The sequence below is a fragment of the Diadema antillarum genome, unplaced genomic scaffold, assembly GCF_040938485.1.
Source record: "Diadema antillarum isolate AM-2024a unplaced genomic scaffold, OU_Dant_1.0 seq00000225_RagTag, whole genome shotgun sequence".
NCBI classification, from domain to species: Eukaryota; Metazoa; Echinodermata; class Echinoidea; order Diadematoida; family Diadematidae; genus Diadema; species Diadema antillarum.
Window position 1 is genome coordinate 479,598 of NW_027271277.1, and position 13,216 is coordinate 492,813.

The 13,216-nt window shown below is 37.4% G+C and overlaps 1 protein-coding gene across 1 annotated transcript in view; it reads right to left on the reverse strand.

Annotated features, from left to right (window-relative positions):
* Positions 1-7,075: 7,075 nt before the first annotated feature.
* Positions 7,076-13,216, reverse strand: part of LOC139729195 (GTP-binding protein Rheb-like) — a 45,209-nt gene continuing 39,068 nt past the window's right edge. The window contains exons 5-7 of the mRNA XM_071640123.1: positions 12,103-12,150; positions 10,053-10,134; positions 7,076-8,400 (exon numbers count right to left, since the gene is read on the reverse strand). Coding sequence (XP_071496224.1) covers positions 8,317-8,400; positions 10,053-10,134; positions 12,103-12,150 — 214 coding nt within the window. The 3' untranslated portion in view covers positions 7,076-8,316. The remainder of the gene's footprint in view (positions 8,401-10,052; positions 10,135-12,102; positions 12,151-13,216) is intronic.

Sequence of the window (13,216 nt, forward strand, 5' to 3'; positions counted from 1 at the left end):
GGGGGGGGGGAGTAGAGAGGTCAAGAAGAGTCAAGATGGCTAAGGGGAAACCCCATGGCAAGGTCACCGAGTCAGCTGATTTTACCTTGTTATAACTATTACTTCATTGTAATTTAAAAAAAGGAAAAAAAAGAACAGAGACCAAAAAAATATAAAGAAAAATGTGGACTGCCGCATTCACCTTGTTAACCCATTGAGGATGAGTCCCGAGTATACTTAGGCAGTGCTCTACGGGAAATTTGTGTTGCAGCAAAATCAGTTCATCCTCAACGGGTTAGAAGAGGTACAATACCTTGTAATGAGCCACTCTCACAGAGTTTCATCCCAGTGGTAACTTACAGACAAGAGAAAAGCTCTTGAAATATGAAACAAAAGTGTATTTCTTTTACATAGCATCTCTATATTATTTCTTTCAAAACTTTAATAAGGCAAGGGGGTCACATTCAATATGGCTGTCATAGATTTGGATGATAAACTTGCAGAAGGACCACAACATTCGCCATCAGATTGCATATTAATTTGATGCATCAACAAAATGATCATGCATCCAGACTTCAGCAGAATTCAATGACGTCATCGAGTATTACTCATCCACATACAGTGCACTCCCGTTAAAACACACACGGTTATAACGAAATTCTGGTTACAATGAAATAAAAATCCAGGTCGCAGAATTATCGGCTTTATGTTTCCTTATTGTTTATTTGCTTGATTATTTATAATGAAATTTCGATAAAACAAAAGAAAACTGCCGGTTCCGAGGATTTCGTTATAATGGGAGTCAACTGTATTTCAAAGACTACAGGAAATAAGCATCTTTTGACAATAAGAATATGTATTTAACCAATCTGTCTTGTAATGGATTTCCTCATCACATTCACAACATAGGAGGTTTAAAGGAAGGGTTCTTTTTACACTTCTGTCTCTTTACCTCTGCACTGCTGCCAATGTTTAGGAAATCTTGGTGGAGACTAGTTTTGGCTCATGTTGGACCAACACTGTGGAATTTACTTCCATGTGAGCTGAAAGACTCAAATTCCTTAACATTTTTTTATAGGAGCAACCTAAAATCCTACTTGTTTAACCATGCATTTTGAAAACAGACATTTAACTCTTCTTCTTCTTTTATGGTACATGTATTTTCTGTTTGCCTGCTTTGGTGTAAAGCGCCTTGAGTACTTTATCAGAATGGAAAATGGCGCCACAGAAATTGACAGTATTTATTATTATTGATTGCAAACAATGTACTCTATAAGTGCCTCATTGTTGAACACTAAATGAGTTTCACACTTAATGGAGAACAAACTCTATGGATTATAGAACCAGCACAGCACTGGTGGTAGGCTCAAGTAGGCCAAAGTACATCGTTCATCGTAGGTCTAACTGTCTGGGTAAAACCCTGTTGTATGACCGAAACATTAATCAACTTTATAGTGTCTCATATAACTTTATGTCACCAATAGTATGTATATACAATACATAGGGAACTCGAAAAGATTCCACAATTTATTACAGTCAAATCCCTCTTTATTCCACTTTAACCTTGTGGTATTGTCACAGAAACCAAAGATCTTTGTCCTCAACACAAAATTGAGGGACTACATTTACAACGTCTGTACAGAGCATATTTTTCATTGCCTGAGACTTACATTCTTGATAATATGCATCTCAAAATTCCAGTCTGTACTCTGAACACTATATCTCCCAATACACATTGATGCTTTTCACAAACATGCTGTACCATTAAGAAATATGACTTCTACAGATACCTGACGATTGTGTCGGACACTCAATTTAATAACATTGCAACTGTGTAAAATTGAAGCATAATCTTAAAAAAAAAGAGATAATAATAATCTCTTCTGCTACTATGAATATTCATCTCTCAAAGTTTAACCAACACTGTTATCAGCTCGTAATGAAATGGGGACATCCCCTCAACACAGTGAGCGAAGCTTAACAACCAGACCTCAAGGTTAGCCTACAATGTGATGGTATAGAGACACTGTGTAATTAGGGCACAAATCCATTATAATCACTGTATATCAGGAAGAGAAACCTGTATACAGTCATTCTGTCTGTACATCAAATAGCTGCTTTGCTATATTGTCATGGGGGAAATAAAACAATCTTGTCGCTTTGGTCATTCACTTTAATTTCTGTTTTTCAGTTTCTCATAACAGGGTAAGTCCCTTTATCACAAAGAGCAAGACTTTGTGGACCTATAATTTGGCTAAAATCATCTAAAGAACCAGGGGCCCATTTTGAAAAGAGTTTCAATTGATCTTACGCTCGATTCATCAAGTGTAACTCAGTGATTCAAGCGTAAAATCAATCTCATGCCCAATCTTTATGAAACAGGCCCCAGATGTGATGGCATACTATGAAGTACACCAGTAGCCTCAGATAGATAAGAAACTAATGCCTCAAGAACTTACATACACAGTGGTATAAAAAAAATGCTAAACCACAACTATTGATTGATTTCTTTGCAATCAAGAGTGCACCAATACAAGCAGCATTTTATTCATGTATGTGAAAGTATGACACGAGAAATGCTTGTATTTGACATGCTCTGCTTGAGTCAATCATGAAGCTAAATTTCTAGAATGCCCTCTGTCAGTTAAATGTTTGTTTTTATTTGTGATCCCAAAATCGATTGGTCCAAAAGCAAATGGAAACTAATTTGCACCCACTATCACATAAATAGAGCATTGCAAATAAATGGAGTACACACACCACTCATTCATCTGAGCGGATCACAAATCGTATGCATGTTTAACATATCCATCATGGATATGGGGCAGTCTCCTCGCTTTTGTAAAGTTCTAGTGACCAAAGTCTCATTGTGCCACCAGAAATGCACATAGGAAGATTCTGACAATGAAAGATAGTGTTATTCTGAACTGATACAAACGCACACAGAAAATGACATCTCTTCACTTTGTGCAAATTCCAAGACCATGGTTGTGGTGAGCCGTGAGAGCACAAGTGTGTTGCTTAGCATACACTGACTTCTTTACGTATCTTTTGGTTGAGGTTACCTTGATTTTCCTTAATACAATGTAAATAGATATATAAGATTTTAATGCTATGTACACATACACCTGGTAACGTTTTGCTAAAAATAGATTGTTACATTCGTTTCACAAGTCTTACAAAAAAAAAAAGGTTACATATTTGATGTAATTAATTGTAATGTTCCTCTCATTCCTCCTAAACAGACAACAGATTGATTTTTCAAACACTGAAATCCTCTATTTTTATGACTGCAAATTCAAATAATTTTTTGGATTTCGAGAATGAAAACCTTTATACCTCTCTGTCACCATCACACATACATTCAATCTTAGACTGGCTGAATGCACACAAGTATAATAAATGTGTGTAGCCAAGCCATTGTTATTGACACATTTATTTCCACAATACTTTTGCAGTTTCTTGAAATGTTATTAATATCATTTGTAGTATATGTATTTTGAAACTCTCTTGGGATTATTAGAATTATTGTAAAGCCATAGACTTTAATGTACCAAGCGCTATACAAGCAGAATGTCTGTATTATTATCATAATTATAGGTCTCAAGTCAAAGTCTATCTTGCGTGTGTACATATATAGCTGTACAAGGGAGTAAAAAGGGAAATGTAGAGCCTTATCTTCATCAATGCAGCCTTCAGAGGACTGGATCTTTCCCACCATGATAGACACAACAGCCTCCCTTCCACATAAGCCTTGAAGAGATCTAAATTTGTAAGACTTGTTAGGGTACCAAGGTAAATACATGGAAATCATGTTATAACAAGGAAGCTGGGACTGCTAACTGTACCTCGTTGCAAACATTCTAAAAAGAGAACAGTTAAATACAGGAATGGAAATTCAGGACTGCCGAATTTACCTTGTTAACCCGTCGAGGACGAGTCCTGAGTATACTCGGGCAGGGGTCTTTGGGAAATGCGTGTTGTAGCAGAATCAGTCCGTCCTCAACGGGTTAAAAGCAGAACCTCATTGTAAGCAAGCTCGTTAAAACAGGGTTTCCCATTGCATCACTATGCAAAGCTGTGTCTACGGCCAACTTCTGTCATTTCAGTCCTTAAACCTGGACCGTTTTTGGCTGTCTGGCCAAAATATATAATTTTAACCCTCAAACCTTGACATCTATTGGCTGGCTGGCCATACTGTCATTTGAATCCACAAATTTTGACCTCTCATGACTGTCTGGTCAACCTCTATCATCTAAATCCTTAAACTTGGACCTTTCTTGGCTGTCTGTGTAAGGTTTTATCTGCAGTGATTGTCCACTTCTTACGCAACATCCTTGAAACTTTGCTGCCAGCTGATGGCATAAAGATGCGTAACATCAAGTGGCAGAACAGAGGTGAGGGGCTGGCTTCTAAATTCGATGCATTCCTAAAAAAAAATAAATAAATAAATAAAAAAATTTCTTCTTGTAGCATCATCTCATCCACTGAGATTGACTAGACCATTTCAGTGGGAAACTTTTATCAGTTCGGTGTGCAACCATTCAAATATCATATGTAATAAAATGTTTGCACACAAACAGATCTGTCTTCCGTTCCAAACTTCAGAGCTATCCAGAAGCTCAATGTGAAAGATCTGATGTGCCTTATTGTAACATTGGTAAGATTTCATAGAAATTGGATATACATAACAAATGTACATTTCCCAAATGGAGCACGTAAGCAGACTCTCAAACATTACAGCCAGCAGGTCTCATTGTTTATACCAATTGAAGAAGCATATACTTACTTGAAGACTGCATACATGTTTGGGGTTCATCATATGACATCATCACACATAAATTACCTCCACTCTCATTTCAGTAATTCAACCCTGAAAGAAACAGCATACTAGTAGATTCTTTTTCATACATTTCCTTTTCAAATTACATGTCTTTTTGTATATTTTCTTGATTAGACAATACGCCTCGTATGTTGTAGAATGTGGCAGCTGTGTTGAAAATCTCATTCTAAACAGGCTTTTTATCTCAATAAGAATGAGTCTATTCTAAAAACACATCATACTTCTCATATTTGAGCTTCCATTCTTTCGTGCTGCCACTTACTAGCCCATAATCACACTCAAATGTGTGAATTACTGATGATAAAAACAGCAATTAATACCTTTGCATTTACAAGATATACATTAGTCTAGCTTGGGAGGAAACTAATTGAAAGATGAAACCCCCTTTCACTTTCAGCCAGGTAATTCAACACATTAAATAGACAATGTATCTATTTTATCATTTCCTGCCTCCTATGTATAATTGTTTATCCTATCAGGAAGTTAAAAGGGAGAGCACATCATACAAATTCCTGATTAATTGACCAATGCTTGCAAATAGCTCATTACACAGTCTGTGTAGCTGCAGGCCTGAAATGCAATAAAATGCACTCGCTTTGTTTTGTTTTCAAAGCCCTCATACCTGTAATTGTATAAATTGTACTGTTGCTGAAACCAGTCAATAAAAATGCATATTGCAAGCTAGCCAATATTTGGATGCTCTTTTTTCTGTTTGTTCTTAATATACTCGAGTAGCCCTGTTTCGTAAGACCTACAATATATCAAATAACTTGATCTGCAAACAGCTTTTAGAAACTGTCTGAAATGCCATCTCTTTTTCTGCAACTGGAAAACAGTGAAAATGTTCACTGAATCATCTTTACATCACTTCAAACCTACTACATCTTACTGGTATTGAAAGCGATTGAAAGCTAAAGCGATAAAGCTAAATGAAAAAGATACCACTGTTTCCATGGAAAAACTGTACAATCCAAGACTGCTGGTATAATGACATGTGAACAGCTAACCTCAGATTGGTTTTAATAAAATATTCCCTCTGGCTTACCCTACAACCTACAACATCCTGTATCACATGAAATGTGGCCACAGACAACACCACCACAAAAGGTACGGTTACAAAAAGGATAATTGGTGACATATACACAGGGGCGGATCCAGGAATTCCGTAAAGAGGGGGCGCATTTACAAAATTAAAGGGGGGACGCACGCACCCCTCCCCCATTTTTTTCTTTTTATTTCTTTTGTTTCGACAAAAAAATAAAAGGGGGGCGTGCGCCGGTTGCGGTTCTCCCTGGATCCGCCCTGTATACAGCTGCTGTCACACTGAAGTTTAAGTTCTCAAAGTTCATGTCCTGAAAGTTTTGCTAGTGAGACTGCAAACTTCTAACAATTTTCTCCTGAAATTCCCTTTAAAAACTAGGGAAATTTCATGGCCTCCCACAACTCTCCATAAAGTCTGTGCAGTATCTGAATGTATGCAGCTGAAACTTTGCAAAGTTTGTCACTTGCCCAGCCCAATTCCATTTTTGTGGTGCCCTTGCAGCCATCAGACAGCACACAAATTTCTCCTTTGTTGCAAATGTGTATCAGACACCCAAACTTTGAGAATTTATTGAGAACAGTAACTTTGAGAAGATGGGCCGCCAGCGCGAACTTTGTGAAGACTTCTCAAAGTTAAACTTAGAGAAGTTTTGCCAGTGTGACAGTGTTTCTATGGTCAACACTAAAAATGCACATTAACTTTACCCTTTGGATGGTCATCACATGGGAGATGCGTTGCAAAGCTACTGAATGCACAGTATATTTTGCAGTGCTTTTATTGTGTGAATTTTGCGAGTCAACTGATATTTGCAAAAATAAATTGCCTCGTCTAACACAAATGCATTTGTATGTCATCTGTAAGGTGGGAAGGAATTCCCCAAATTTTCTCTTGAAAAGTGAGAAAACTTTTTTATTCATGATTCTAAATTGCGAATGAAACTACTGATGAAATTGTCTCACAAGTTCGAATTTGCCAAATATCATACTAAAAAAGATATACGCATCAACCACTTCACTGACCTTCTGCTTGTCATCCTACGACCCCCATGCACATCTATCAAAATAAAAGATGACGGGGAAAAAAGGTGCTACAAAAAGAAGAAGAGAGTTGGCTTAATGCAAGTTAAACGAATCCAGTGATAATATCATACAGTCACACACTTAATCCATTGTGATACTATTGGGAGTAACAGTATTATATTATCTCTTTTCACATACAGCTAGTCTTTTGGACATTTGTGCGGATTGGTCAAGAAACCGAACAATGGAAGTGCTGATTAGTGAAGCAAAGGTTTGAGGTGATTGACATGAAAAGTAACTTTTTAGTCACAACCTGGGGTAGAGTTATTCTTTGGTCTGAAAATTAAATTTTAGAATGAAATGAATGTCTACAAGTACACTCATCACCGTTCCATACCTTTTCCATCAATTTTCATATTACATAATTCGATGAATATTGATTAAAAAGGGCAGTTACAAAACTGCTCTGGTTCTGTATGTACCACTTTGACGGCATGCATATTATGTGTACGCTTGTGGAACTGTGGTGGTATCATCAAATGTGTATAGACATATTTACTTCAAAATTGGGTATATGTCAGTATGTTCCATGCAGTTTGCTCAATTTCCTGGAATGCGGCTTTTCCACTGCTGTGCTATTGTTTTTGAGATTATTCATACCTTTGATACACAAATTGAAGACATAAGTCTTCCTTAATTATTCTCCAACATTCATAAGCCTTTGCGAAGGTTTACGTTCAAATGGGTAGTATAGTGGTATAATAGTGGAATTGCATAGCAACCTACGATTACAACATAACCCGATGCACTGCAGGAAAGATACACTTTGAGTTGAGTCCATCCGCTAACTTTTGCTTCTTGATTAAGAATGTCTTTTATCCGATTAAACAGAATTGATCACAAGATAGCGTAACACTTTGAATGCCCAGTCCAACAACCAGGATCAACTTTGACATGGCTTCTTTGAGGTTATCTCTGAACTTCATGAGGATAAAAGACAACATCGGCGCAGAAGAAACGTAGCCGCGTGCAACAGAGCATCGTCTGGACGTACAGTATGTATAAGAAGCAATCTTTGTGTTGTGTTCTACGAGTGGTCCAATGCAAGCGACGCAGCCACTCCGCAGAAGTAAACATGCTTCTTGTCTCCTGATCACACACACTGGCACAAAAGTACACTTCACCAGTCTGATGCAAGGCAGGTCCTTGTGGATGTGGGGATGCTCACCGGTGATCGTTTCCATGGCGATACTGCTGATGCGCAACAAGAGGCTTTGTAGAAGATGTGTTCAAGAGGATGAAAGTAGATAGTAAAGCCACGGGTAGGTCTCCACTACTGGAACTGGAATTACATGTTCAGGTTGGGAGGAGGTTTATTTTCTTTACTCTTGAACATTGCTAGGAGGAGGTTCAAGTTTTTGAATGCATTCCTCTTAGAGAATTGTGCACTCCTTGTCTTTGTGTTGTGGATTCCCATCAATTAACTGCAGCACTGCCTTGAAGATGTCCTCAACGCTCTGTATGGATAAAGACCACCCACACATTCAGGATTAAGAGTTATATCACAAACTTACTTTTACAACTAACAATGAATTATCAATAAGTATTTCCTTACAACATGAACTACAAACAGATCCTATAACTGAAATGAAGAATCTGGAAACATAATATGCTGTTCTATACAGACTTGGTGGTAAGCATACATAGTTTGGCATGCTATTAAAATGTAATCCAGACAGAGTAAAGAATAGCTTGTGACATTGTAATATTTTGCAATAACCTTTTTCACCCGTTGCGGACAAGTCCTGAGTTCACTCGGGGAGGTGTCTATGGGAAATGCGTGTTGTAGCAAAATCAAACCGTCCTTAACGGGTTAAAATATGCACATGAAAGCAGACTACTAATTATGCCATACCACTGCAGAGAGCTGAGGTTCTGAACAAGTAGAGGGTGATGAGCCATCTTTTCTGAATAGCCTAACATTCTTCATTTAAAAAGTGTCAAATAATATTCATTGGTGTACTCGACTTCTATTCCTAAAGCGCTGTCCCTGTTAAGTAAGGGGTAGCTAAGGCAGAACCTTATGTGATGATCAATTGTACCCTCGGAGTAGAATTTCCCAACAAGCTGCATGCAATTTACTCTCGCGCAGAAGATGAATGGAAACTGCTATGGCCCAGTTTGTTATCACTTATTATACATTACAAAGCAACCACAATCGAACATGTTCTTAAATACAATACTGTCTGTACCTTTTTGGCTAATAGTTTGTATTTTTGTCATTACCCAACTGAAATTGTGTGATCACAGAGTCATTTCACACATTTCATTATATGCAATGCATTATCCAAGTGTGTCCATTTTAGAACAATAATCAACAGCAGGTGTATGGAAACTATTTCCCCTTTTATACTGCCCACGACTTTTAGCTCGCTTCTGAAGTGAACTAACTTTAGCTCGGGCTAAGTCGTTTTATACTTCCATTCTCAACCACCCAAGGTTACGTGCGAGACCAGACCTATCACCCCCCCCCCCCATCAGCCTGCTGTCCTTCCCACGAGCGCGAAAATTCAGTGACAATATTCATATTTACTTACGAGTACAAATTCAGTTCCATTGTTATACGTTACTCGCAAAATTCAACCAGTCATATATAATGTACATACTGCGCCGGTCTATTTTTTTTTTTCTCACAATTTAATCATGTCGTTTGCTAGTTCAAAGAGTTCACTGAGAGTTTTACCGAACAGCGAACAGTGACAGCATAAAATACTATTTATACATATCAGTGCATGCAATGTGTAATACACAGCACGCCGGTGGCAACAGTACAGCAGTAAACGTACATACTGGCAACCCAGAAGCACTGTACACGTTTTCCGGTCACAGGTCAGTGAATTTAGCCCGAGCTAAACTTGCGTACCTGTTAAGTATACTGATGTTAGCTCGGACCTGAAGTGGACCTGATCCACCCCCCTAGAGCAGGCTAACTTTAGCTCGGGCTAACTATTTTTCTTCCTTTTATAGTGAGAGTTAGCTCGCTTCAGATATGCACCAGAAGTGAGCTAACGCCCAGTATAAAAAGGGTATGTGTCTTACTTCTAAGATGAACAAACATTGGTTTACAATGTGAATGGGCAGGAAAGACAGGGCTTTATCTAACTTTTACCTCATTCTGTTTGGCTGAAGATTCCACAAAGGTGGCACCCCACGAATCGGCTAGCTGCTTTCCCTGTTGTGTGCTTATACTCCTTAAATGACATCATGAGGAGACAGAGAAAAAATGGAGAAAAAAATTACATTAGTTTGGGTGTCTAAAATGTTCAAAGGTAAGAATAGAAGCCCATAGAATATACTGTGTGTATTCACATCAGAATCCCGACAGCAATGACCAAACCCTCCTTTTAATTCAAGTCTCTCGTTAACACTTCCCTTTTCTGTAGGAAATATCATCACATGTTCATTTACTCTGGAGAAATTGATTGTGAGACCAACCAAAACACATGCTACCAAATACCAGGCTAATAGTCTCATTAAAATTAGTTTCTCCAGATCATTACAGCTATAAAAAAAAAACCCAAACCCACACAGACAGATATTAAGATATCAATCTATAATGACATTTTTTTTGATACCCTCCCACAGGAATGTGAAATAATGCAGCAAGTCCTGAAAATGACCACCCACCAAAAATTACATGATAGACTTGACATCCTCATATCCATACACTTCCTACATATTCAGAGTTTCATTTTCGGCTTCTCTCCCTCTCAATATGCAAATAATAACACAAAGAATCAATAAAAAGAGAAAAAAAAAAACCTTGACTACACTTTCTACTAGCAAATGGCTTATTAATGTAGATACTCGCCAGTTCATACTTCTCTACCATGTCAAGAGATGCATTACTACATGTGACGAGGCAAAAGCAGATATATTTGTCATATTCTTGTGTTTGTATGACACTTAACCCGTTGAGGACGAGTCCCGAGTATACTTGGGCAGGTGTCTATGGGAAATGCGTGTTGTAGCAAAATCAAACCGTCCTCAACGGGTTAACATGCATCTAATAAAATGTGCAATGGACATACATAGCATAGAGGAATTCAATACGCAGTGTGAGAATCAAATAGTGAAACATACACTAGCTGTATATCATGATCTATCATCGGTTTTGTTCTTGCCGACATTACCACATTCTATCTACAACATTCTTTGTACTGTGGAATTAATGACAGTTAGCAGTCCTGTTATCTTGTTATCCTTATGATGGCCTCTGTACATACATCAGCAGCTTTGCCGGTATTGTATACTGAATGTGGTGGGTGGGGGACTGCCCACAATGTCGATTTCACACAGTCGAACACCTGCCGAGCTTTGGTAGATTGAGTATTCTAACCATAAAGACTTATCATGCAATGAATTAACTCGTAGTCTTGTCCTTGCTGTTCTAGTTTAGCTCATTGCTGCCAATTACGATTTCAAAATAATGCATATTTTTGCAGTCCTTGATTACAGATTGTATGTACATACTTGGGCAGTAAACCATCATTCAACTCGCCCCATTTTGACTCAACTCAGGTATATTTCAAACAAATGACTCATGAGACACAGCTCCGTGCCTACAGCTTGTGTTGCTATAGATTACGTTATCCTTCACTGTTGGATCCTTCGACTTCACTATAAAATAAAGGACCTTTCTGGCTAATAATATATAAATAAATATCTCAAATATGAACATATGATATATTTCTTGAATGTTGTGTAGGTATAAGTGGTGCGAGAATACAGACTTATAGCATGTTGCACTATTCAACATTGGTCATGCTTTCGCATATTCCACCACACATATTATATTTTTACACCATGCATATTGTTGTGACATTTCTACTGTTGTCAGTTAATGTATCTAAGAAAACAAAACAAAACAAAACATAATGGTCCTGTCAAAGTGGTTATTTTCGCACATATTCTGCAACACGAATCCAACATGAAAAATAAAAGTGTGCAAAACATTTGCTTATTGTTTTTTTTTTTGTTGTTGCAGTTTTTCAATTTGCAGCTTTTCACATAATTTCCTAGTCCTGCATTGCAAGTAAATATGTCGTAATGTGGGCCATTTACCTTTAACCTTAGTATGTGCTGCCAAAGCCATCAACCAGAATTAATCAAGAACTACTCATGCAAAAATATCCAATTTTACAATAAAAGAAGCTTACCTCTCCATGTGAAGATCTGTCTTGTTTCCGACTAACACTAGAGGAACGCTGTATCCACAGAAAACAAGATAAAACAGAGCAGAAAAACAGACATGAGGCTCTGTGGGACGACATGAATAGGAAAGTGGACAATGAATACCAGTACATTTTGACACCTTCTTCTATAACCTTTCTCTAAGTTAGCATGGTACAACTGTATCTGAAAATGTCTTGTGACAGCTTAGATGTGTTTGATGTCAAAGATGTATTAAAAGCATCTGTTACATTTCATGCTTGTATCGAATACTCTGTCCCATGTCCATTTGTCAGAATAAATTTCTCTAAACTTGATTCGATTTCACAAATTTGCCATTAAAAAAAAAAATCCATGTCACATGACAAATTAAAGGACAGATCAGATCTGGACAGCTAAGCAGGTGTCAAAATGAAGACAGACAGTATCCTATTTAAACAATGAGAAATTATACCCTGAAATCATACTGTAGTCAATCTCAATGAATTTCGAACATAAGTTTACAATTGAAAACACAAATCTTTTAAATATTTTCTACAATGTAGCACTTAAAACATAATTGTAACACACAGAACATTTCCTTGTTTAAGATATCTAATTCAGTGATGCTTAGTTTACCTAGATTAGTTTAGATAAGTTTAGTTTAGTTTCATATCAGACTGTTTGGCATTAGTCTCTTACTATAGTCTGACTCAGTTCTCCCATGGTTTTTCATTAATCTCTTGATTCTTCAAATTAGTATATTGTTTCATCAATCATATTCACTTGTATCATTACAATTATTTTGCAAAGCGCATGGGAATCCTAATCAATGCATACACATAAGTTCATCACCATTGCAGAGGTTTGATGCTTTAAAACTTTATTATCAAAGTCCCCTGTGCCCTCAGTTTCAAATTTTCAGCTAGTCTGATGTTCATTTAAAATGACACACATTGTAAATGTAATTCACTCTCGATAATCTTCCCCAATGACGTATAAAGAGATTAAAACACCTGCAGTGTCTAAAAGTGGTCTCACTAGGAAAAAGTTTACGTCATCAAGCCACTATCACCCTCCAACCATGAATTGTACGTTGTCATGTGCTGACCATGTGGCTAT